The sequence below is a fragment of the Manis pentadactyla genome, chromosome 10, assembly GCF_030020395.1.
Source record: "Manis pentadactyla isolate mManPen7 chromosome 10, mManPen7.hap1, whole genome shotgun sequence".
NCBI classification, from domain to species: Eukaryota; Metazoa; Chordata; class Mammalia; order Pholidota; family Manidae; genus Manis; species Manis pentadactyla.
Genome location: NC_080028.1, coordinates 2,844,972 through 2,871,787, shown reverse-complemented (window position 1 = coordinate 2,871,787; position 26,816 = coordinate 2,844,972). Strand labels below are relative to the sequence as shown.

General features: G+C 52.7%; 1 protein-coding gene across 3 annotated transcripts in view; it reads left to right on the top strand.

The window, feature by feature from the left end:
- Positions 1-26,816, top strand: part of TBC1D22A (TBC1 domain family member 22A) — a 328,715-nt gene that overhangs the window by 231,991 nt on the left and 69,908 nt on the right. For 2 of the 3 annotated variants that reach the window (XM_036906613.2, XM_036906611.2), the window contains exon 11: positions 16,407-16,534. The exons of the other annotated variant lie outside the window; for it this stretch is intronic. In XM_036906613.2, the coding sequence (XP_036762508.2) occupies positions 16,407-16,534 (128 nt within the window). The remainder of the gene's footprint in view (positions 1-16,406; positions 16,535-26,816) is intronic. 3 annotated transcript variants of the gene reach the window in all.

Here is a 26,816-nt window from a genome sequence, read left to right as displayed (position 1 = left end):
CTCCCTGAGGCCTGGCACCTGAGTGTCCTGACCTCTGATCTGGGGCTAGGTCTTTCTGGGGGCTTCAGTCCCCATTCTGACTGACCAGGCCTGCCGCCCACTGGAATGGTCCTCAGTAGCATGTGAGAGACACTTAGCACTGGGGAAACCCCAGGGCTTCAGTCTCCCTGCCGGGAAGGGGGCAGAGGTGGTTCTATTAGCTATGGCACCACAAGGAGGCCTCTCCAACTTGGTGGATCGGCTATAATCACCCCAAAACGGCGTGTCTCCGGTGGCGTGACAGATCGGCTTCCAGGCCCCAGCCCCATTGGTCCTTTCTGACCTTCATGGGCTCCTCTTGCTCATAGAGGACGAGGATGGCTTGAACAGCCCCCTGAGGGGGTGGCTGGGACTCGGGGTTCTTGGCTCAGAACAGGGGTTGGGGGCTTCTCTCTACACTGTCAGCACATTCCTGAGATGGCGTTAGATTTCTAAGTACTTCCTGTTGATTTCTGTTGTAGCTTCCGAGGTAAGACTGTTTTGGAGACACTGTCGGGCCCCTCACTGGCACGCAGCGGCTGTGTGTTAAGGGAGGAGGCGTGCTGGTGAAGCACGTGTGCGTGTACAGCTCAGCTGGCCTTGAGGCCTCTGCCTGTCAATCACATTTTCCTGGACCAGGTGCTCCTCAGGGTGTGTTACAAGGTCCACCTGTGCTGGAGGACCAGCCTGGTGCCCCCTCAGCCCCTCTGGGCCACACACGGGGTGGTGGCACCCCTTCCTGGCTGTGGTGGCCATTGCCTGCAGCCCTGTCACAGCAGGTGTCTCCCCATGGCCACAGGGTCGCCTGCAGGCTGGGCCATGCCTTCTTGCCTCTGGCCGGGCACAGACCCTGGCCCCGGCCTGCCTCCTCCCGTTTGTCTAGGAACCCTCAGCACCCTGTCGCTTCGCTCACTGGGTTGGAGGGCCGAGGAGGCCCAAAGGCAGCCCGGGACCTGCGGAAGCTGCTGCTGCTCACGGGGCGGTGAGCTGGGCTGGGTGAGGGCAGGCTCGCCTGGCCGTGAGCAGGGGCCTTGGAGAGCTGCGGTCAGAGCCTCTCCATTGTGGATTTTGGTCTGAAATGAGGCTTGGCAGCCTTCCCTCCCTCTCATTGGTCTGGCACCTGTCAAATGGCCACTGTGGGTGGTCCTGACACCTGGAACTTTCCTGAGAGTGCTGTGAGGGACCTGAGCTCCCCTTGTTTTCAGGGGAGAGCCTGGGGACACTGAGAACCTGCAAGATCTTTCCCAGAGCCAGCCTGGGGTTTGAACGAGGCTTACCTGCGTCTGAACTGCAGGTCTCTCCCCTGCTCCCCAGTGTCTTGCCCAGGCTCGCCTGCTGGCTGAGGGAGAAGGTCCGTGGACCCCTTCTGCTCCCCACCACCCCTGAGGTGGGCCTGGGGAGGTGTGCCTGCCCGCTCAGACCTGCTGGGGAGCATGCCGTGCTTTAGGAGAGGAACCGTCGGTCTGGGCTCTGCTCTGCTGCCTTCACTGCCCCCGGCTGCCCACCTTGTCCCCTTCTGGCTGGCATCCCCTTGGGTGGCCACGGGGCAGCCCGTCTGCCAGAGAGCCCCAGCCTTGCTCTTCGTGGAGCTGGCTGGGCCGACCTGCCTCCTGCGGCCTCTGTTCCTGCCCCTTTGCCCACCCGCCCTAGTGCAGCCAGCCGCAAGCCCTGCCCCTTTGGGGCCTGATTTTCATCTTGCTGCTCGCTGTTAGCGTGATCCAGTCCTGCAAACCAGGAGGGTGGGTGGGCCCAGACGAGGGGCTTATTGGCTGCAAGAGAGGCCCATGTTCATTGTCAGGTGGCTCTTGTTTTGTTCTTTGTTATCTTTTTAACTGATAGCGAATTGAAATCTTCCTCCCAAATCAAAACCTATTCATGCCTTGCCTGGCAGAAGTCTGATGTATTCAGCTTTGTAAAGGGCCTTTGAGCGGTTTTCTTTGTCAGGTATCTAAGTGTGAGCAATTATGCTCACTCTTCGGGCAGATAAATCTAAGTACTGTCTGGCCTGCATAAACAGTATGTGTTTTTTATGCCAAGTCAATGGGATACATGTTTTTTCTTCTTTTTAGCATAAATCCTGGGATACAATGTGTTTGCATAATTTATTTTATTTTTAATCAGGAAGACAAGATGTTTCAGCCGAATTTTTCAATCTGCAGATTTGCTGTTTAAAGTGCTGAGAAAAGTGTCCAGCAAATATTATGGTGGTTTCTCCTGAATGCCAATATGATATACCTTTCTGTGACTTTGTAACAACAGCAGTGCCCTGGCCTGCCACGGAAGGGTTTTATGAAAAAAATCTTTTCAGCTTGAAAGATGACAATAATTACATCTGCCTGCTCGTTCATTATATGTACACTCTTATTTCCAGTGAAATGGAAATTTCAAATTCAGAATTATTGCTAACCAAATTACCTTTATCAGTGAAAGAGCATCTGCTCACAATTACTCGTAAAATAGGAAAACTGAATCTTTTCAGCATGTACATTTGTAGCTCTGATGTATATAAATTGAAATTAATGCCTGGAGTTTAGTGGCCCATTTCTCAACATGTTCTGAGTGGGAGGCGGTCTCGCCAGAAGTCCATGTGCACATCATGAGGGGCTTGGTGAGCTGGTGGCCGGCCCCCTTAATGCCCCCTGATGGACTCCCATGGAGGCCGTGTAATCGTGAGAAATGGCCGTGGCGCGTGAACATGGATGCGCTCCGTCCGCTGCGGGGCTCCTGGTGCTCCTGGTGGCCCTGAAGCGCTGCTGCTGCCTGGCCATGGGGCGCTGCCTCACCGTGTGGTGCACGGCCCCACCCGCTGCCAGGAGCCGGGGCGCCGGGGTCAGGCAGAGAAGGCTGGGCACTCTAGGCACTCCGGGTTGGCGGTTCTGGTGGTACTGATGGCCTGGAGGCTCATGGCTGTTTTCTTCCTGTCTCTCCTTCAAGTCACCCAGCTCCTGGTGGGCAGGCGTGGGCCTTGTGCCCTCTGTGGCCCCGATTCCCTAGGCAACTGGGATGTGGAGCCCCAGACACCTTCCCTGAAGATGCCTTCTACTCTCCTTTGCCTGTGGCCTTGTGGGGTTCGTGGGCATCAGGGTCTGGCCATTCCCAAGCCTGTGCCTTCCCAGCTGGGTTGGGCCTCCTCTGTAGGGGCGATGGCTGTGCCCAGGCTGTGGGTGCCAGAGCCCTGGCAGTGCAGGCTTATGTCAGGGTACAGAGGGACACTCCTGGGTCTGGCCCCGTGCCTGCTGTTGCCTCACTTGGACCTTGGGCAGGTTACTAGGCGCCTCACTATGTGGGGAGCATGCCCCAGGCATGTTGCTCCTTCGGGCAGCTGCCCAGTGGGGTTGGTGCAGCACGGCTGGCCATCGTACTGTGTCTGGGAGGGGCTCCTTCTGGCCAAGCCTGAGACAGGGTCGCCTCTGCCAGAACCTTGTGGGGAGGCCAGGGTCTTGCCTGTTCCTGTGCCCCATGCAGGTGGGGGACGTTGGAGCTCAGCACAGCCAAGAAAGGGTTTATTTTTACTGTTTAGTTAGGTAACTTCAATGACAGATGTTCCAGAAATATGTGTCTAATTTCCCAAATCCGCTGTCCAGTTTGCCTCAGAGAGGAGCCTGTCAGCGCGTTTGCAGTCCGTAGAGTGGCGCCCTCCTCCTGAAGCAGGTAGGAACTGCCACAGGCAAGCATGGACTGATGGGGAGGTGTGGCTGCTGCCTGTACCCCCAGTGTGCAGCTCACTCCCCAGCTTCGCCCTGTCCCTCTCTTCTAAGAGCGTCCCGGGGTCCTTCTTGTTGAGCAGCTCCTCTTGTGGAGCATATGCCACAGGCCAGGCCCATCTCTGTGCCAGCCCGCTGACCCAGACCAGGCCAGGCCCTGGGAGGACCCACCGCAGGCCTGACTCCTGCTGGATCCCCAGGAGGCCTGAGAAGGGGCTCCCTGTCAGGGGGTTGAGCTCCACGACCCTCTGCTAACAAACCCCGTTACTGCGCGGAGGTAGGGGGCGTCCTGCTGACTGTCATACATCACCTGAACCCACGCTAGTGAGCATGGAGGTGGCACTTCCTTCCTGATTGTTAAAGTGCCCTGACCGCGCTGCTCTGGCGGGGCTGGGCTCTGCAAGCCAGCTGCCGGCCTGCCCGGAGCTCCTGTCTGTCCAGCCCCAGTGGGGATGGGGCACCGGCCACAGATCACAGCCTGCCCACGTATCCTCATGGAGCCACGGGCTGGGAGTGACCATGGGACGGGTGCCACCTGACGGGTAGCGCCTGTGCTGGGGGCAGCCCTGCCTCGGCCTCCCCCTTCCTGGGTACTCAGTTCTCTGGCTGTGGTTTGTCCCCAGAGCTGTCCCCTTCCGCCCACTCTTCTTCAGGCTGCCAACTGCACATTCACAGATGCTCCGTCCTCTTTCTTCTGTGTCCAAGAGCTGTGTTCAGTAAACTCAGTTATTTTCTCACCTGCTGGTTTCCAAGTGTTCATCATATTTGAATTTCACACTGACCGGAGCACCGGGGTCAGAGGCGCGGGCCAGGGCTGGGGGGCTTCTGCCCCTGGAGCGTGGGCCAGGTCAGGCCGGGACAGACGGGCAGCTCGAGGGCCCTTGGACCTTTCCAATGGTCTAGTTTTGTAGCTGCCACTAATTTCAGGTTAGAAATAATTCTTAAATTCTTTAAAAAGAACACGATATCCAGGTATATCGCTGAAAACGCTCCTCAGTGTTGTGTGGAGGAGGGAAGTAGACGAGGATCGAGAGATCGGGGCTTACTCGGGTCCGGTCACACATTTTCTCACTGCATTTGTCATTTCCTCAGTCATCGGGCAGACACTCCTGGGCGCCTGGTGGGCACAGCGGCCTGAGAGACAAGGTGAGCCGAGCCTATTACCCGCTCCAGGGGCAGATGCGTCCAGCTCACGTCTCTGAATAGTAGTGCCCAGTGCACGGTGACAGCTGCCTCAGTGGAGGTGTTTGGAGACCAAGAGGAAGGGGAGCTGACTGCACAGGGTTCAGAGAACTCTCTAGGCGTCTGGCATGCTAGGAGCATAGCACTGGGCAGGGATGGGGGAAGCCCAGGTGGAAGGCGGTGGCCCAGAGCATGGCAGAGCAGGTTCGGTGGTGGGGCTGGGCTGGGGTGCACAGTGCCCCTTGAGGGGACGTGAAGTTGGGGTGTTCTGGTGGAGGGAGGGCTGAGAGGGCATTCCAGCTAGCGGTTCAATGTGTCTTGATCGTAGGCCATTTTGTGGGACCCTCCAGGCCTCCTGAAATGAAATGCCCTCCTGGTGTGAAGTGCCCCCAAGCCGACAGGCCAGGGCCACAGGGAGAGTGTCACCTCTGTGTGTCTGTGGACTCTTCTTTTTTTTTTTTTTTTTTTTTTTTTTTTAATAATTATTTTTTATTGAAGGGTAGTTGACACACAGTATTACATTACATGAGTTTCAAGTGTACAACACAGTGGTAGAACATTTATATACATAATTCTAGGTTCCAGCTATCACCCTACCAGGCTGTTACAATATCTTGACTATATTCCTTATGCTATACATTACATCCCGGTTACTAATTTATTTTACCATTGGAAGTCTGTCCTTTTTTTTTTTTTTTTTTTTTTTTGTGAGGGCATCTCTCATATTTATTGATCAAATGGTTGTTAATGACAATAAAATTCTGTATAGGGGAGTCAATGCTCAATGCACAATCATTATTCCACCCCAAGCCTAATTTTTGTCAGTCTCCAATCTTCTGAGGCATAACAAACAAGTTCTTACATGGAGAACAAATTCTTACATAATGAATAAGTTACATAGTGAACAGTACAAGGGCAGTCATCACAGAAACTTTCGGTTTTGCTCATGCATTATGAACTATAAACAGTCAGTTCAAATATGAATACTCATTTGGTTTTTATACTTGATTTATATGTGGATACCACATTTCTCTCTTTATTATTATTATTTTTAATAAAATGCTGAAGTGGTAGGTAGATACAAGATAAAGGTAGAAAACATAGTTTAGTGTTGTAAGAGAGCAAATGTAGATGATCAGGTGTGTGCCTGTAGACTATGTGTTAATCCAAGCTAGACCAGGGCAATAAAACATCCATGTATGCAGAAGATTTCTCTCAGAACGGGGGGGTGAGGTTCTAAGCCTCACCTCTGTTGATCCCCAATTTCTCACCTGATGGCCCCCCTGCGACTGTGCCTGTCTTAGGTTGTTCCTCCCTTGAGGAATCTTACCCGTCTCTGGCTAACCAGTCATCTTCCGGGGCCATACAGGGAAATGTGAAGTTGGTAAGTGAGAGAGAAGCCTTATTGTTTGAAAAAGTTAGCTTTTTACTTCTTTGCATATTTATGCCCTGTGGCTTCTATGCCCAGCATTTGTCTTGAGGTATCTTTACCACTTGGAAGAATTATGATACTCGGTAAATTTGATATGAGGCACGAATTCTATTTAAGGGTTGTAATTAGGAAGGAAGAAGAAAAGCTATAGAAGTAGCAGGCGGAAGAAAACATGGGAAGATTGATTATTTCTTTGATATATCTTCTTGTAGAGTAACTTCAGCATGTATAGGTTTTAAGCTACTACTTAAATTGCGCACACACATTAACATAATAGGAGTATAGTTACATAACCAAAGCATATCTGTAATTACCAGCCATCTGCAGTGAAACCAAGAAAACCAGTTAGGCACCTTAGGCATTTGTGAAAACTTATCTATGATATGGTGGATATTGTCCAACTGAACTTGAACAGTCTGAGGGAAATCAGACAAATTAAAACAACCCATTCCTGGGGACTGTTCATATGCCATATGTTCTTTTAACAATAAATAGTTTGTAGTTGTAAGACTTTGGAGCGCTACTATTTGCACTTCTCCAAATTCTTGGTTGAGTTCCAACAGTATAGATACAGTCCAATTTTGTTGTTTTACTGTATGCACAGGCCAGCTTAGATATCTCCTTTCTCATTCCCATGGCAGGTCCAGGAACTGGTGGGATGAGTGCATCTACAGCTGTAGCAGTGCGTGGATCTTTGTTGGGGTTTTTTGGTGATCATCTTCTGGCATGAGTCTTCCAGAGGGTGCAGATGTTGGAAGTTCTTTTTCATATCGTATCTTAGTTCATTTTCGGGGTAGCCCAATTAGGCTTTGATCCTCTGTATAAACAAAAACAGACCCTTTGCCTACACTTTTATATGCCCTTTATACCCTTGTGTAGAACTCGTTGGAGGTTACCACACAGGAGCTGCCTTTTTTTTTTTTTTTTTTGCTATCACTAATCTACACTTACATGATGAATATTATGTTTACTAGGCTCTCCCCTATACCAGGTCTCCCCTATAAACCCCTTTACAGTCACTGTCCATCAGCATAGCAAAATGTTGTAGAATCACTACTTGCCTTCTCTGTGTTGTACAGCCCTCCCTTTTCTCCTACCCCCCCATGCATGTTAATCTTAATACCCCCCTACTTCTCCCCCCCTTATCCCTCCCTACCCACCCATCCTCCCCAGTCCCTTTCCCTTTGGTACCTGTTAGTCCATTCTTGAGTTCTGTGATTCTGCTGCTGTTTTGTTCCTTCAGTTTTTCCTTTGTTCTTATATTCCACAGATAAGTGAAATCATTTGGTATTTCTCTTTCTCCGCTTGGCTTGTTTCACTGAGCATAATACCCTCCAGCTCCATCCATGTTGCTGCAAATGATTGGATTTGCCCTTTTCTTATAGCTGAGTAGTATTCCATTGTGTATATGTACCACATCTTCTTTATCCATTCATCTATTGATGGACATTTAGGTTGCTTCCAATTCTTGGCTATTGTAAATAGTGCTGCAATAAACATAGGGGTGCATCTGTCTTTCTCAAACTTGATTGCTGCATTCTTAGGGTAAATTCCTAGGAGTGCAATTCCTGGGTCAAATGGTAAGTCTGTTTTGAGCATTTTGATGTACCTCCATACTGCTTTCCACAATGGTTGAACTAACTTACATTCCCACCAGCAGTGTAGGAGGGTTCCCCTTTCTCCACAGCCTCGCCAACATTTGTTGTTGTTTGTCTTTTGGATGGCAGCCATCCTTATTGGTGTGAGGTGATACCTCATTGTAGTTTTAATTTGCATTTCTCTGATAATTAGCGATGTGGAGCATCTTTTCATGTGTCTGTTGGCCATCTGTATTTCTTTTTTGGAGAACTGTCTGTTCAGTTCCTCTGCCCATTTTTTAATTGGGTTATTTGTTTTTTGTTTGTTGAGGCGTGTGAGCTCCTTATATATTCTGGACGTCAAGCCTTTATCGGATGTGTCATTTTCAAATATATTCTCCCATACTGTAGGGATCCTTCTTGTTCTATTGATGGTGTCTTTTGCTGTACAGAAGCTTTTCAGCTTAATATAGTCCCACTTACTCATTTTTGCTGTTGTTTTCCTTGCCCGGGGAGATATGTTCAAGAAGAGGTCACTCATGTTTATGTCTAAGAGGTTTTCGCCTATGTTTTCTTCCAAGAGTTTAATGGTTTCATGGCTTACATTCAGGTCTTTGATCCATTTTGAGTTTACTTTTGTATATGGGGTTAGACAATGGTCCAGTTTCATTCTCCTACATGTAGCTGTCCAGTTTTGCCAGCACCACCTGTTGAAGAGACTGTCATTTCGCCATTGTATGTCCATGGCTCCTTTATCAAATATTAATTGACCATATATGTCTGGGTTGATGTCTGGATTCTCTAGTCTGTTCCATTGGTCTGTGGCTCTGCTCTTGTGCCAGTACCAAATTGTCTTGATTACTATGGCTTTATAGTAGAGCTTGAAGTTGGGGAGTGAGATCCCCCCTACTTTATTCTTCTTTCTCAGGATTGCTTTGGCTATTCGGGGTCTTTGGTGTTTCCATATGAATTTTTGAATTATTTGTTCCAGTTCATTGAAGAATGTTGCTGGTAGTTTCATAGGGATTGCATCAAATCTGTATATTGCTTTGGGCAGGATGGCCATTTTAACGATATTAATTCTTCCTAGCCACGAGCATGGGATGAGTTTCCATCTGTTAGTGTCCCCTTTAATTTCTCTTAAGAGTGACTTGTAGTTTTCAGAGTATAAGTCTTTCACTTCTTTGGTTAGGTTTATTCCTAGGTATTTTATTTTTTTTGATGCAATTGTGAATGGAGTTGTTTTCCTGATTTCTCTCTCTGTTGGTTCATTGTTAGTATATAGGAAAGCCACAGATTTCTGTGTGTTGATTTTGTATCCTGCAACTTTGCTGTATTCCGATATCAGTTCTAGTAGTTTTGGGGTGGAGTCTTTAGGGTTTTTTATGTACAGTATCATGTCATCTGCAAATAGTGACAGTTTAACTTCTTCTTTACCAATCTGGATTCCTTGTATTTCTTTATTTTGTCTGATTGCCGTGGCTAGGACCTCCAGTACTATGTTAAATAACAGTGGAGAGAGTGGGCATCCCTGTCTAGTTCCCGATCTCAGAGGAAATGCTTTCAGCTTCTCGCTGTTCAATATAATGTTGGCTGTGGGTTTATCATAGATGGCCTTTATTATGTTGAGGTACTTGCCCTCTATTCCCATTTTGCTGAGAGTTTTTAACATGAATGGATGTTGAACTTTGTCAAATGCTTTTTCAGCATCTATGGAGATGATCATGTGGTTTTTGTCTTTCTTTTTGTTGATGTGGTGGATGATGTTGATGGACTTTCGAATGTTGTACCATCCTTGCATCCCTGGAATGAATCCCACTTGGTCATGGTGTATGATCCTTTTGATGTATTTTTGAATTCGGTTTGCTAATATTTTGTTGAGTATTTTTGCATCTACATTCATCAGGGATATTGGTCTGTAGTTTTCTTTTTTGGTGGGGTCTTTGCCTGGTTTTGGTATTAGGGTGATGTTAGCTTCATAGAATGAGTTTGGGAGTATCCCCTCCTCCTCTATTTTTTGGAAAACTTTAAGGAGAATGGGTATTATGTCTTCCCTGTATGTCTGATAAAATTCCGAGGTAAATCCATCTGGCCCGGGGGTTTTGTTCTTTGGTAGTTTTTTGATTACCTCTTCAATTTCGTTGCTGGTAATTGGTCTGTTTAGATTTTCTGTTTCTTCCTGGGTCAATCTTGGAAGGTTATATTTTTCTAGGAAGTTGTCCATTTCTCCTAGGTTTCCCAGCTTGTTAGCATATAGGTTTTCATAGTATTCTCCAATAATTCTTTGTATTTCCGTGGGGTCCGTCGTGATTTTTCCTTTCTCGTTTCTGATACTGTTGATTTGTGTTGATTCTCTTTTCTTCTTAATAAGTCTGGCTAGAGGCTTATCTATTTTGTTTATTTTCTCGAAGAACCAGCTCTTGGTTTCATTGATTTTTGCTATTGTTTTATTCTTCTCAATTTTATTTATTTCTTCTCTGATCTTTATTATGTCCCTCCTTCTGCTGACCTTAGGCCTCATCTGTTCTTCTTTTTCCAATTTCGATAATTGTGACATTAGACCCTTCATTTGGGATTGCTCTTCCTTTTTTAAATATGCTTGGATTGCTATATACTTTCCTCTTAAGACTGCTTTTGCTGTGTCCCACAGAAGTTGGGGCTTAGTGTTGTTGTTGTCATTTGTTTCCATATATTGCTGGATCTCCATTTTGATTTGGTCATTGATCCATTGATTATGTAGGAGCGTGTTGTTAAGCCTCCATGTGTTTGTGAGCCTCTTTGCTTTCTTTGTACAGTTTATTTCTAGTTTTATGCCTTTGTGGTCTGAAAAGTTGGTTGGTAGGATTTCAATCTTTTGGAATTTTCTGAGGCTCTTTTTGTGGCCTAGTATGTGGTCTATTCTGGAGAATGTTCCATGTGCACTTGAGAAGAATGTATATCCCGCTGCTTTTGGATGTAGAGTTCTATAGATGTCTATTAGGTCCATCTGCTCTACTGTGTTGTTCAGTGCTTCCGTGTCCTTACTTATTTTCTGCCCAGTGGATCTATCCTTTGGGGTGAGTGGTGTGTTGAAGTCTCCTAGAATGAATGCATTGCAGTCTATATCCCCCTTTAGTTCTGTTAGTATTTGTTTCACATATGCTGGTGCTCCTGTGTTGGGTGCATATATATTTAGAATGGTTATATCCTCTTGTTGGACTGAGCCCTTTATCATTATGTAGTGTCCTTCTTTATCTCTTGTTACTTTCTTTGTTTTGAAGTCTATTTTGTCTGATATTAGTACTGCAACCCCTGCTTTCTTCTCACTGTTGTTTGCTTGAAATATGTTTTTCCATCCCTTGACTTTTAGTCTGTACATGTCTTTGGGTTTGAGGTGAGTTTCTTGTAAGCAGCATATAGATGGGTCTTGCTTTTTTATCCATTCTGTTACTCTGTGTCTTTTGATTGGTGCATTCAGCCCATTAACATTTAGGGTGACTATTGAAAGATATGTACTTATTGCCATTGCAGGCTTTAAATTCGTGGTTACCAAAGGTTCAAGGTTAGCCTCTTTAGTATCTTACTGCCTAACTTAGCTCGCTTATTGAGCTGTTATATACACTATCTGGAGATTCTTTTCTTCTCTCCCTTCTTGTTCCTCCTCCTCGATTCTTCATATGTTGGGTGTTTTGTGCTGTGCTCTTTCTAGGAGTGCTCCCATCTAGAGCAGTCCCTGTAAGATGTTCTGTAGAGGTGGTTTGTGGAAAGCAAATTCCCTCAGCTTTTGTTTGTCTGGGAATTGTTTAATCCCACCGTCATATTTGAATGATAGTCGTGCTGGATACAGTATCCTTGGTTCAAGGCCCTTCTGTTTCATTGTATTAAATATATCATGCCATTCTCTTCTGGCCTGTAGGGTTTCTGTTGAGAAATCTGACGTTAGCCTGATGGGTTTCCCTTTATAGGTGACCTTTTTCTCTCTAGCTGCCTTTAACACTCTTTCCTTGTCCTTGATCTTTGCCATTTTAATTATTATGTGTCTTGGTGTTGCCCTTCTTGGATCCTTTCTGTTGGGGGTTCTGTGTATTTCCGTGGTCTGTTTGATTACTTCCTCCCCCAGTGTGGGGAAGTTTTCAGCAATTATTTCTTCTAAGATACTTTCCATCTCTTTGCCTCTCTCTTCTTCTTCTGGGACCCCTATAATACGGATATTGCTCCTTTTAGATTGGTCACACAGTTCTCTTAATATTGTTTCATTCCTGGAGATCCTTTTGTCTCTCTCTCTGTCAGCTTCTATGCGTTCCTGTTCTCTGATTTCAATTCCATCAATGGCCTCTTGCATTCTATCCATTCTGCTTATAAACCCTTCCAGAGTTTGTTTCATTTCTGCGATCTCCTTTCTGGCATCTGTGATCTCTTTCCGGACTTCATCCCATTTTTCTTGCGTATTTCTCTGCATCTCTGTCAGCATGTTTATGATTCTTATTTTGAATTCTTTGTCAGGAAGACTGGTTAGGTCTGTCTCCTTCTCTGGTGTTGTCTCTGTGATCTTTGTCTGCCTGTAGCTTTGCCTTTTCATGGTGATAGGAATAGTCTGCAGAACTGGGACGACTGACGGCTGGAAGGACTTCCTTTCTTGTTGGTTTGTGGCCCTCCTCTCCTGGGAGAACAGCGGCCTCTAGTGGCTTGTGCTGCGCAGCTGCGCGCAGACAGGGCTTCTGCTTCCTGCCCGGCTGCTATGGAGTTAATCTCCGCTGTCGCTGTGGGCGTGGCCTGGCTCGGGCAGCTGCTCCAAAGTGGTGGAGTCGCGTTGGAGCAGGAGCTGCTGGGAGGCTATTTATCTCCGTAAGGTGCCTCCCTGCTCCCTGCAGCCCCAGGGGTTAGGGTGCCCAGAGATCCCGGATTCCCTACCTCTGGACCAAGTGACCCGCCCTGCCCCTTTAAGACTTCCAAAAAGCACCCGCCAAAACAAAACAACGACCACAAAAAAGAAACAAGAAAAAAAAATTTTTAATTAAAAAAAAAAAAAAAAAAAGGTGGTCGTTCGTTTTTCTTTATTCTCCGGTGCCAGCCTCAGGCCTCTGCTCACCGGTCTTTCTGCCCTGTTTCCCTAATATTGGGGTCCCTGTCCCTTTAAGAGTTCCAAAAAGCGCTCGCCAAAACAAAGCAGCAAAAAAGCAAAAAAAAAAAAAAAAGTGGTCGCGCGCTTTTCTTATGTCCTCTGTCGCCCAGCCTCCAGTGCCTGCTCACTGTTCTTGCTGCCTTGTTTTCCCAGTATCGAGGGCCCTGCAATCTGGCCCGGATGGCTGGGGCTGGGTGCTCGGCAGCCCTGGGCTCCGTCTCCCTCCCGCTCTGCCTGCTCTTCTCCCGCCGGGAGCTGGGGGGAGGGGCGCTCGGCTCCTGCTGGGCCGGGGCTTGTATCTTACCCCCTTCGCGAGGCGCTGGGTTCTCTCAGGTGTGGATGTGGTCTGGATATTGTCCTGTGTCCTCTGGTCTTTATTCTAGGAAGGGTTGTCTTTGTTATATTTTCATAGATATATGTTGTTTTGGGAGGAGATTTCCGCTGCTCTACTCACGCCGCCATCTTCCCGAGTAATTACTTTCTTAAGTATTACAGAAAATACTGGAAAACCTGGACTGGATCACCGACGGAAGAACCAAGCGGCACCGGGAGGTCTTGGAGTGTTGAGGTTTTATTTTACACCGGCAGGCTCAGAGGGGAATAATCTCCCAAGGTCTGAACCTGTGGACTCTTCTCTGTGAAAAGCCAGGCGGTTCTGTTCTGCTGGGGAGTGTGGCCGGGCAACTCTGCCTTGCGCCACACCAGTGCCTATTCACCTCTTTACCCTTCATAGAGCAAGTGGAAACTTCTCTTTGGTAGAGAAATTAAGTTTATTTTAAACATAAATGTATTTAATAAGATACACATTGGTTAGAAGAAACCCATTAAGTAAACCACAGTCATTGCCACCTCTGGGTGACACCAGCCTGTTCTGCGCGGGGGCCTTCTGCCCAGGGACCCTGTGTGAGAGGCTGGAGTCCCACCTTCCTCTGTCCCTGGGAGCCTGTTGGGTGCTGAATCCCTGTGTAATTTGCCCCTGTGCCTGGTTCCCAGCACAGCTGTGTGTCTGGCACATAAGAATCTTCTGGAGAGCAGATTAAACACACATTCTCAGATCCTGGCTGGAAGATGCTGATCAAGAAAGTTGAGATGGGCATGAGAGCCTGTGTTCTAACAGCTGCTGAGATGAGGGTGATGCTCAGCTGTACTCGGGGGCCCTGGGGTCACTGTCAGCACCCCCTGGCTGGCCCTGGGCTTCCCCTGCTTCTGAGGGCTGTTGCTGGGGTCTAAGCGCCTCCGCCTCGTCTCCCCTGTGCTCCCACAACCAGCCCAAATGGGAGCTACCATCGTCTGTGGGGGGGATTGAAAGATGGAGCTTAAGGGGCCCGTCGCAAAGAAGGAGTGCCATTGAAATCTGAAGGCTTATTCTAGAAACCAGTGATGGTGACCGACTGTGCTGTCATGTGTATTTGTTTGGGTTTTAATATAAAAGTGCATTTTAAATTCCTCGGTATCCTTCCTGTCCCAGTACGGCCCTGTTTCCACCCAGCTGCCCAACCCTGATATCCCCTGCTTCCTGGTCCACACCCCTTCCAGTCCCTCCTCCACAGGAGCGTCCGTCTCCTCCTGCAGCTTTCCTGGGGGCCGGGGGGGTTTGCTGATGTGGAGATGCTGGTCTTTGAACATGTTTGCATAGGTTTTTGCCAGAACCTCTGAAGGAAGCAAAACACAGACCCAGCGTGTGACCGTGGCATGTGACACCCCCCTGCAGGGAGAGGCCCCTGTGTGGAGGAGCTGGACACTAGGGTGCGAGGCACCCGCTGCTTGGCACTACACCTGCCGTCTGGGCCCAGGCCTACCCCGGCTGTGCCAGAGCCCTCGGTCTCTGGGTTTGCCCTTGTGGGGGCAGCACGCAGTGGGCCTGGGGCACTGCCTGTCCCGTCACTGGTGGTCGCCCCGTCCCTGGTAGCCTGCTCCCAGCTGGTGGCAAGGGCTGAGGTGGGCTTTTGTGTTCTTGTAGCCCCGTGGTGCAATCGGTCACTGTTGGAGTGGAACTGGTCTCGGGCCTTGCCCCCCACCTGGCCCCCCAGTGTCCTGCCCCAGCCTGCCGGGTTGAGGGTGCCCTGGCGGGTTTGCTCTGGCCAGCTGAGGTCACAGGTGGTTTGGGGGGGTGACAGAGCAGCTCCAGCTGTGGGAGCAGAGCTGCCCAGAGCCAGCCCGGCAGAGCCTCCTCTCCTGCGGGCCCGGGCAGCGCCCAGCCAGGCACTCAGGTCTGCCAGAGCTGCTGTCTGCGGGACCCACAGGGTCTCAGGGCCGGAGCTCCCGCTGCCTCCCGTCGCCCGCTTCTGGCTCAGTGGTCAGGAAAGCCTCGTCTCTGCACTACTGCAGGTCATCAGGGACACGAGCCGACGCGAGCCCCCTGGAGGCTGAAGGAGAGGGGTGCAGACAGAGGCTTTTAGCAGCACCTACGTGGGCCCTGATGCCCGGACTTAAAGAAATCAGTGTGGGAGAGTGCCCGTTCCCCATGGGGGCCAAGCTGCCATGCTTACTTGCTTTAGGGAACTTCCAGGCCCTTCAGGGTTTCATGGCAGAAGGCTGGGAGCAGGAGCGCGGTCGTCAGGATCCTGGGACCTGTGCTCTCCAAAGGCCCACCTCTGGGGTCCCGTGGGCCATGGAGCTTCACTGGGCTCCAGGCCTTTCTGGCTGGTCGTTGACGCTGGGCAGAGGCCTGGGCAGGGATTCAGGGCCGTGCCTGTGGAGTGGCTGCCGTTGCAGTGTGGTGAGGGGGTGATTTCATGGCAGCTAAGAGAATGTATGTTAGGGGAACGGCCAGTGGTCCGTCTGGTTCTCTCAGAGGCCCGGCTGTGTTTACGGTACCCCAGGTGGACTCAGACCTGGAATGCAAAGGCCCTGGCCCAGCAGCGTGCCCCAGCTGCCCCTGCTCTGGCTGAGTCCCGGATCTGGGGGCGTTGGCCTGCAGGGGATGAGGCTGGAGTCGTCTTTGGGACTGGCCAACTCTCTCCTCTGCCTCTCTCCAGGCACCTCCTGGACTGCAGCTGTGTCTGTAGGCCCGTCCTGTTCAGGAGAAGGGGCTCCTGCCCTGGGGCCAGACATGTGCGGGCTTAACTGGAGCTCTGCTGTGGGCCGTGGAGGACCAGCCCCTCGTCTGTAGGGCAGACACATCCTGTGTTCTTCCTGGGAGTGGGTGCGGGCCTCCACGCACACCCCGCAGGCGGGAGCCACGTGTTGCTGCTGTTACCACCACCACCCATTTTCCTGGGGAGTGTCAACTGTAAAGTCTTTAATAGAAATCCCTTCTTTGATCCTTTGGGGGCATTGCTTGGGGTTGCCTGGTGTCTGGCGTGGCAGGGCCCCCGGGAACCAGATGACGGGCAGCTGCTGGGCCTCCGAGGGCGTTGCTCACAGCCTTGGGGTCTGTGTGTTTCCTGTAGAGCAAGTCCATCGGCACCTGGAGCAGCACGAGGTGCGGTACCTGCAGTTCGCCTTCCGCTGGATGAACAACCTGCTGATGAGGGAGCTGCCCCTGCGCTGCACCATCCGCCTGTGGGACACCTACCAGGTGAGCCCCTGACCCTCCCAGGAGCCGGACCAGGCGGCCCCAGGTGCTGGCCATCCTGTCCGCACGTCCTGCTCGGTGTCTGCACTGCATGTAGTTTTGCCTGCTGAGCAGCCTCTCGATTGAATTGTGGTCTTTGAGGAGTCCGGTTCTGGGGTCCTGTCCCCTGAATCCATGCAAAACGGGGAAAGGCCGTTTCTACAGTCTGTTCCGTCCGTGGCTGCTTTTCATTCTGGCTGTGTGTGCAGTGCCCGCTGTGCTCACCAGCAGTCTGCACCTGGGCAGGGCCCGTGGGGCGTGCCAGGAGCACTTGTGACCCCCGTGGGAGTCTGGGCTGCACCTGCCGGAAACATCCACACTCAGGATTCACGCGTTGTCTGGGGTTTGAGTTACTTACAATAAAGATTTTTAAAAGTCAACTGACATATTCCGTACGAGAAGAAATTTTCTACACGCTCTCGACTGTGATGAGATTCATTCCCTCAGAAGATTGAGTTTTCTGGAACCAACCACCTCTGCTCCCTTGAGTGGCCTGTTGCTTTATAGCAGCGCCTTTCTATTTTGGTGGAGATGTTTGCCGAGGCCGAGCTCGCTGCGGGGGCCACTCGCTGGCTTTTCATCATTGCCTGCAGACGGTGGGACCTGGGGGGCATTCAGGTGGACCCCTGCCGTGGCCGGCCTGTAGCCCACCTCTGGGAGGCGGAGTTTCTACTGCAGTGGGCGTCAGCCCCTGCCAGGGGGCCGCTGCCTGTGGGGCGGGGCAGGGAGCTCCAGGCAGCAGGCTCCTCGGTCAGGCAGTGGGAGGCCCAGGGCCGGGACATGGTGGCGGGAGGCCTGGGCCTTGCTGTGAGGGCTACAGCCGCTTTCTCATCGGTCCCCCTTCCCGCCACGGATGGAACCCTCCGTCTGGACGGTGGGGTGGGAGCTCTGGCTGCTGACCTACCGACCCACGTGCCCGGGCTCCTGCTGTGAGCTTGTTCCGGTCTGAGCCGTTTAGAACCCTGACCCTCCCCTCGTTCCTGAGGCTGGTCCGTGTGCCCCACGTGGGGTCCGTGGATGTTTTGCCTTCGCTTTTCTCTTCTGCAGCTTGTGTGTTCTAATGATGTTCACTACAGAAATCACGGCTGCTCAGTACATGGCATCACATGCCCCTGTGGTTTTGGTTTTCTAGGTATTTGGCAGCTGTAGTGTTTCTGGCCACTAACATTTACGGGGACATAAAGCCTTTCCGTGGGCTGTTTGGTTCAAGTGGCCATCAGGCTGGTGCTATCGATTGGGTCTTGGTAGCATCATAGGAAACAAAACTTAATATCCTGTAAATTGGCGAATGCACTCCATTCGTGACGGGTTAGGCTGTTTGAGACCCTGGCCCCCTCGTTAAGCAGAGTTCCTCATGATACTGTCCCCATTACAGATAAACTAGGTATTAAGTCAGTCACATTTGGAGGAGCTGGAAAATGGATCTGCACGTCCGTGGCCCCACAGCACTTCACTAGAACTCCTAATAGGTATTAAAAGTTTAAGCACAATTGTGGCATCTTTATTGAGTTAATTTTCCTGAAATTAAATTTTGTCATGAATTGACTCATTTGTACCATGGACTCATTCTTGAACTGACAGTACCCTGGTCATAAACCTTTTCTTATCTTAAAAATTGGGGGTATTTCTATTTTAGAGACTCAAGTAACCATGAAATTGTATTGCATCTTTTGGCAATGAAAATACATAGTAATCAAAGGATGGCAATCAGGTGATTCCTCTCCCCTAATCTGGGTGTTTATTAGCTGGGCTGTTACAGTTTCCAGTAACTCTTTAACCCCTTATGGGTTGAAACCTTCTGGGGATTCGTGCCAAGAAAAGGCAGCCGATAAGCACCTGCCGTGTCCCCGGCCCCCAGTGAGATGACGGCGTGAAAAGGAACAGGGTACATGATCATAAGCATGAAAAAGGCATTTAAAAATCACAAACAGTCCAGAAGTGGGCCAGACCACAGGGAGGCGGCCCGGCTGCTGGGCGCATTGTGTGTTCCCTCCTGGAGGCGGTACCGGCTGTGGGCGGCCCCGGCGGAAGGAGCGGTCGGCTCCCAGGGACCGTGGCCGGGACAGCCGGTTGCAAGGCCTCCATACGACCTGGCTGCCAGCTTTGCCTGTGGCTCCGCCTGGACATCCCTGGACTGTGGAGAAGACGCATCCTGCCCCCCACTGGATCCATGTGTGGATTTTGATCAACTCAGATGAGAGGATCCTCGGGCCTTGTTCCTTTGCTGCTGTTCCGCAGCCGTGGAGTTAAGGTCGGCAGTTCCTAACCTCACTGGTGCCACTGGTCAGCCAGGGCATGATGCCCGCTCATTTGAAATCCCTGGCCCTTGCTCTCCGCCCACAAGCCGGCTTCCTGGCGTGCCCGGTCCGTGTCCCTGAGGAGGCACGCGGGCTTTGCCTTCAAGTGAACGGGAGCAGGCAGAGTTGATAGGACAGAGATGAAATGGGTGTTTCAAGTCTTAACAGCTACTGCACCGTGCTGTGATCAGACAGTAAAGTGTGAGCCCGACGTTCTCTTTCTGGCTCTGAGAAAGCTGGCCCATGCTGGCAGCCTTCAGGCCCTGCAGGGACACCGATGTCCTGGGCTGGTGGTGGGCACGGGGGCCTCCTGCAGAGGCGTGCTCGTGTGCTTCCTCCTCTGCCCTCGTGTGGCCTCAGTGCAGAGGGGCTGGCTGGAACCGCTCCCTCTGGCCTCGCCTCCCAGGTGGGCTCTGCTGACACGGGGCCCTGGACTGTAACTGGGCAGAATTTCCTTCTCTGAGAGCCGCCCTTTGCTTTTGCTGAGGATCAGAGGCACACCCCAGACAGAGGCCCCAGCACCTTCCTCAGCCCCTGGAGGGTACGGGCTCCTCTTTAGGAACTGCCCTGGATGCCGTGTCCAGCATCGTCCCAAGGCCATGCTTCCTCGTGGCTACTGCCCGGCCTGAGATGGGGCAGCAGAGCCCCCTCGTGTGTGTCCTTGTAAGCCGTCATCTGAGGAAGCAGGTCTGAGCCTCAGAGCCCTGCACAAGAGGGCACCCGGAAGTGGTTCTTTCCTGCAAGCATGTGGCCTCTTTGTGCTTCCATGCAAATGCCGCATCAGCGTTCAGCATCAGTGCGGCCTGAGGAGCTGGACAGTGATTGGCATAGGTCTCCTGTTCTTTAATTGAAATAAACCTGTTGTGTCCAAGGTCAGGAAAAGGGAGTGGGCAACAAGAGCCCCTTTTGCTGCCACCAAGGAGTTGGCCCAGGCCTCTCAACCACCACCACCACCAGGAAGGCCTGGTCCAAGGGCTGGGTCCTGGATGGGACACGCAGGCCTGGGGTGACGCCTCTCCTGGCCTCTGGCCAGCAGCTTTGTCCTCTTTTCCATGCAGACGTTTGTTTTGAAAACACGTGTTGGGTGCCCACCGTGCACGGGCACTGTGCTGGGCTTTGGGCAGACACAGAAAACCGGACCCACGTCTCACAGCACATGTCTCGTGGGAGCTGTGATGGACATGGAAGGAAATGAGCCCATGGCCAGTGCCGGGCTCAGGTTAGGCAGGAGTAGGTGCCACAAGGAAGCATGTCGCTACTCACGAGCAGAGCAGAGGGGCAGGTGTTTGATGGCAGCTGCACCTGCGGCCCTTATGGTGCTGGGGAGCCTTAGGTGGCAAGGGTGGGGGCGTGAGTGCCGGAGCTGCCATAAAGGAGCGGGAGGCCCCAGGAGCTGGCATTTGTGCCACAGACTGGGGGACAGCCTCTCTGTCGAGGATTGAGTTGGCACCTGAGGCATGGAGCAGGGAGCCCTGTGGGCATCCAGGAAGAGAGCGTTCTGCACAGGGAGCAGCACGTGCCGGGAACAGACACTTACCCACTGGCAGGATTCATCATCTCAGAATGTTCTGTGGCATCCGTATGAACTCATGTTCACTTTAACGACAGATACAGACGGCCACACCTTTATGTAGAAATATCTGCAGACGTGTGATACGTTGGTCAGCGCGCACACGCTTTCCTTGCACGGCCAGCTGAGAGCCCTGGAATAAATGATACCCTAGTAGCAGCGAGCATGCCCAGTGCCAGGTCTTGGTTTCCAAACACTCTCCAGCAAGAGGAACCAGCTCCTTGGAGAAACGGCTGATTGTGGGGCTGGGGCAGGGAGCAAACAGGACGCGCCTGCAGCTCTTGTAGGGCCGCAGCGTCAGGACGTGCTCAGGTCACCACTGTGATGGGGGCCGGTCACCCAGGAGCTCCTGGCGGCCAGAGCTGGTCATGTTGACCAGCAGAATAACTCAGTGTAGCACAAGTACCCACGACTCCACACGGAAAGAAGCAAATGATCGGAGACGTAAATAGCAGGGCAGAAGAGATAAGCCTCCCACTCGGAATTCCGAATAAATTACCAGCTGCCCCCTGGGAGGGCTGGTGTGGCTCCCACCCCTATGCGTGGGCCGTGCACGTGGACGTCTTCCCGAAGAGGACAGTGGGGATGAAGAAGGAAAGGGGAGCCTCCGGTGGAGGAGCCCGACAGACACCTGGGCCAGGCGACCAAGGGCAGCACCACCATGGTTCACGTGTGGCCACCTTCTTACCATGTCCTCACGAGGATCCTCCTCTGCTCGTGTGGAGAGAGAGAAGGACACCTAAGGTCTCCTCCTCTTCTTAGAGGGACACCAGTCCTACTGGACCAGGGCCCCACCCTGGAACCCCCTAACCTTAGCTATAGCAGTCTCGCCTCACCTGCGGGGGTCGTGTTGCAAGACACCCCAGTGGACGCCTGAAGCTGCAGGTGGTGCCGATGCCTAGAGATACTATGTGTTTTCCCGATAGATACAGACCTATGGCAAAGTCGCTGTATAAATCAGGCTCAGTAAGATATCAGCAATAACTAATAGTAAAACAGAACAGCTATGCCACTGCACTATAGTAAGTCACGTGGACGTGGCCTCAGAACATCTTGCTGTACCGCGCACGCCCTTCCTGTGACGGTGGGAGGGGATGAAGTGCCCGCGTGACCAAGTGCAGCGAGGTGGGGACGTCGGCCTCGTGATGTGGTGTCCTGACTTACGTCAGGCTACTACTGACCTGACCACAGGTCAGCAGGGTAACATCTGCTTCTGGGCCCAGGGTGTCCACGGGTGACCGAAACTGCGGAAAGTGAAATGCAGCTGGGGGGACCACTGTACCTCCTGAAGGGCTCTGTCTTCAAATATGGCCCCACCGGGATTAGGGCTTCGACCTGGAAATTTTGGGGGACTCAGTTCAGTCCATAGCAGATGGCCTTCTGGGAGTGTCTGCTGACCCGTCATGTGACCACAGGTCCCACAGGGTTATGCGTGCCATCTCCCTGTTGGACTCGTGTGGTAGACCCACAGCAGTGGAGGCTGGAGCCTGGTCCCCGACCCCACCGAGTGCCCAGGACCTTCCTCTGTAGGCCTGGGGGAGGAGGGGTGAGGTCGCCGCAGGAAGGCAGCCCTGCTGTGCATTTAGGGCACTTTTGACCCTGGGGTCCTTCCTGGCAGATGGGCATTGAATGCCACCTCAGCTACTCAGCACTCATGCCCTCTCCTCCCCAGAGCTGCTCTAAGCCAGGGAGCCCCACATTCCAGCCTCAGGGGTGCTCTCCACGCCTCCAGATTTCATGCACATTCTCTGAAATTGCTTATCTGTGGAAAAACAGCCACAGACGTGGCTTCTATTCTATCGTAACACCTGCTGCTTTCCAGAGCCCAGCGCCTGCTCTTGGCCTCTGCTGGCAGCAGCAGTGTCCTGGGAGGGCGTGTCCTCCCTGTGCGCCTTGGTGTGGGGGTGGGTCTGATGGCCCATGCCTTCCCCACAGCCCTGTTGCACATTACCCAGAGGCCTGGTGGGCACCAGGTACCTTGCAGGGCCCGCAAACCCTCCCTGACCCCAGCCCTGACCTGGCAGGTCCTGGGACAGAAGCCACCTTTCTGTCTGAGCCTGGCTGCTGGACCCTCACCCCCCACCAAGATCATGGGAGTGCGTCTGTGCCCTATTGTCAAGGGGTCCCTGACCCTCGACACGCTCTGGGAGGGTCACTTCAGTCCTGCCAAGCATGAGCCACATGAGAATCTCTCACGTGCTTTCCTGGGAGCGGGCTGTCTGGCAGAGGGGCCCTTGCTGGGGAGGGACCGCCCAGAGGGGCTGGCGAAGGTGCTTTTCCTGAAAGGCTGTGGACAGCAGTGCATTCTCACAGCTGTTATTCTCTTCTACTAGATGGCATTAGAATGCCAACTGGCTCAATTGCTTTAGCTATTCAGGGTCTTTTGTGGTTCTGTATGAATTTTAGGTTTGTTTTTCCATTTCTGTGAAAAATGCCATAGGAATTTTGATAGGGGCTGTGTGGAATCCATAGGTGGCTTTGGGTAGTGTGGACATTTTCACAATATTAATTCTTCCAGTCCATGAACACAGAATATCTTTCCATTTGTTTGTGTCTTCTTCAATTTATATCATCAATGTTGTATAGTTTTCAGTGTGCAGACCTTTCACCTCCTTGGTTAAATTTATTCCTAAGTGTTTTATTCTCTTTGATGCAATTGTAAATGGGATTGTTTTCTTAATTTCTCTTTTAAGTAATTCATTGTTAGTATACAGAAATGCATACTGGGTTTTGTATATTGATTTTTTATCCAGAAACTTTACTGAACTTGTTTATCCAAAAGAAATGAGATCAGGGCCCCAGAGATATCTGCACCCCACATTCACGGCAGCATTATTCATGGTAGTAAGGACACAGGACTGACCTAGGTGTCTGTGGATGAATGGCTAGAGAAATTGTGGTGTGCGTGTGTGTGTGTATGCATATAGGTGTTTGTTTGTTTATACACACACACACACACACACACACACACACACGCACAATGGAATATTATTCCGATTTAAGAAAGATCATGTTGTGGCCAAGATGGCTTAGGGGAAGGTGCAGAGAGAAGGGGGAGGTGCAGCGGGTCCGGCTGGTGGAGTGGCGTGGGGAAGGGGTGCCCAGGGAGCAGAAGGAAAGCTGGAGAGGGGAGCCCAGGGAGGGAGGTTCCGGAGCAGAGCGGCGACGGGGAGGGCCTGGGCGGACGGATGCCAGGTGGGTGCCTCGCCTCTAGCAAGCGTGGCTGTTCAGCACTGAAAAATGACGGGTGTGACTGTTTGTAAGTTTTAATTTTAATTCATTTAAGCTTAAGTTGAATAGGCCACCTCACGAGTGGCTGCTTTATAGGGGAGTGCAGCTCCGGGAAGGCTGGTGGAGTCAGTGGGTTACTGTGGGGGCAGCAGTGCCTCCTGGAAGAGACCCTTGGCTGTCAACAAGTGGGATGTGGGTGGGTGGGCAGCCTGTGTGGAGGGGCACCAAAAGACATGGACTGAGTGAGCGGTAAGCACCCATCGTCCAGGGAACAGGGGTGGGTGGTGGGGGAGTCAGGCCGTGCGGTGGTGATCTGAGCATTTCCAGACTGATGGCAGCTGTCAAGCAGGAAGGCTCCTGGGTGGCATGGAGCTGGGCCACAGGCTGGATGCCCTGCCCTGTAAGGCTGAGTGAGAAGCGGGAGCTGCCGGGCGTGTCCTGGGGTGGAGGGCGGCTGTCAAAGATGTAAGAACCACGTGGTACCTTTTCTCTAAACCCTAGTACCTGCCTTCCCCGGGGGCTCTGGGCACTGATGTCTCACCGTCTGGGGGACCCTGGGCAGCGAGCCGCTGGGAGCCAGCCCTCCGCCTGGGGTTTTGTCTGGCATTCCATTAGGTCTCTGGTCCTGTGTGGGCAGCATTAAGAGCAGCCCTCTCCTTGCTCCAGGACCGGAGGCTTTGGTCAGTGAGGAGGTGCTGAGGGGGCCCTGGGGGCTTTCCATTTCCTACAACCTGGTGATCATGTTTTCAGAAAAGGAAAAGCTTCCCTTTGCCCGGTAGGCACTGCACGGTGCCTTCTTTTGGCTTATGGCATTTATTAGATTCCTTCCTGGGGGTACAAAGGCCTCCTGAGTTCTAATTGAGACACCTCCACTGCTCGCATCCCAGGGTGCGTCCGAGTCCCCGCCCCTCGTGGGCTGGCCGAAGACCCCAGGAGATGAACTGTACTGCTCTCTCCCTGGGCTTTGGGTCTGGCCGTTCTCACAGCACCGTCTCAGGCCGCCACCTCCCGAGTCAGGGCCCTGGCACCCCGGGGCCCACCCAGAGCAGGCTGCTGGGGCGCGAGGCCCTGGGCTCCAGGCCTGTACCAGTAAAGCTCCGAATCGCCCTCCTGCGGCCAAATGGATGAGATCCTCTAAGGAAAGGGTTTGTTTGGCCATTCCCCACACTCTCTGGTGGGCACTTCCCCATGACCTCAGGGGCTCCAGCAGGACCATGGCCCTGGAGCCCAGGGCCGAGTCCAGGTTCCTGAAGCTCACCTCTTAGTGTGCCTCTAATGTAGGGATTGGCAGGCAAGCTCTGGAAGGGCTGGTTTGTTGCATTTGAGGCCTGCGCGCTGTGTGGCAGTTGTTTATGCCCCACCTCTTGCAGGACATCGTGCTCCGGTGCCCCCATAAGCCTGCAGTGAGATTGGGGCTCTGTCCCTGCATTACTCTGGTCAGCGCACGGCCGGGCAGGGTTCTGGGGCAGGCTCTAGTGGCCAGGCCTGCCGCTGTTCATCCACATCTCGGCTCGGGCTGAGTGCCCTGCAGCGCCCAGTGGCATGCCCACCATGGGGAGAGAGGGATGGACATGGGGCTTCGGCTGCGGCGCTCTCACTTCTGTGCAGGCAAGGGTGGCGTGGCGCCTTCCAGAGGGCTCCATGGGCCTGGCCGTGTCCTCCTGGTCACATGCCCCCGCCAGCTGGGGCGCAGGGTGGAGGTCGGGGCCTCTGGGCTGGTTGAAGGCCAGCTGCCTGCCGCCCCTACGACACGTCAGGACTGTCTCCCCACCACAGAGTGGGGGCCGCCACAGGCCCCTGTGTGCTCGGGAACTCCGCTCCTGAGGCGGCTCTGATTGGGAAGGGCCCCATCGGCTGCTGCCAACACACCGTCATGGCACCAGACCATTTTGTGCCATTTTAGGTGAAATCTCTCCACTTGTTTGTCACCTTCCTGTTGCGTGGTGGGTTCTGTCCTCACCACCGTGTGGGCAGGTGACTCTCACCCACAAAGGAAGACGGTGAGAGTGGTGGGCACCCTGCTGGCACTGACTGCTCTCTGCGGGGCTCTCATGCCACAGAAGCTGCTGCCACGCTGTGAGCTGCCCCGTGGAGAGCCCCCAGGCAAGGCGCTCAGGATGCTGGCATGAGCCAGCGAGGGCCTGGGAGCAGGTCCTCCACAGCCCGGCCACACCTGCCCCTGAGCCCAAGGACCCAGCTGCCCCAGCCTCTGACCCGGGGATGGGAGCCCGAGGGGGCAGCGTGCTGAGGCTTGTGCCGTTGTTATGCAGAGGCAGGTAATAGGTGCTCCAAACTGTGGGTGTCAGCAGAGGGCGCAGGGGGCATTTACTGACCTGGGCAAGACCGGGTGGGGTGACTGGGCGGGAGTGGAGAGGGGCTCTGCCAGGCCTGCTGCCTTTGCAGGGCCTGTTAGGCCTTGGTGGGCGGGTCCCTGGGGCAGCTGTGGCCGGGCCTGGAGCTCGTTTCCGGCGGTGCAGGCAGGAGGCACACAGGGGGCAGCTGTCAGCGGAGAGGCGGGCTGTGTAGGCAGAGATGAGCCCTGATCTGGAGCTGTTTCTCTCTCCACCTGTCGTTGATGTCCAGCATGGAGGGAGCACAGTGGGCACCCATGGATGCTTGTAAATGAAAATAAAAATTTATTTTATAAAGTTTTGGGTGGGAGATGACTTCCCGGAATTCGTTGTGAATGTGGAATGCAGCCTGTCCGTCTCGGAATTGCAGCTCAGTTGTGCTGGAAAGGCCAGTCACTCTCCTAACGCTTCGCTGCGCCCGGAGGAGGCATATCTGCTGATGACATATATCTATCTGCCTGTCCGTCCATCCACCCGCCCAGCCAGCCACCTTCCACAGCATGCACCCTGGTCTGTGTGGGGCCTGTGCTTGCCGCCAGGACTCCGCGGAGGTGTGTAAGGCAGTGTCTCTGCACCGGGAGTCCCCAGCCTGGCGTGGGGGGGAAGGGGTGGTGGTGGACACGTGACAGCTGTGTGGCAGGGGCTGTGATGGAGGCAAGGGGATAGGGGGGCTCGGGGGCACCACACTCTGTCCAGGGGTGTGGAGGAGGCTTCCCAGGGGCATTTCAGCAGGAACTTAGCCGAGGACGGGGCTGGGCACAGAGCTGGATCCTGGCAAGGGCTTGCTGAGTGAAGGA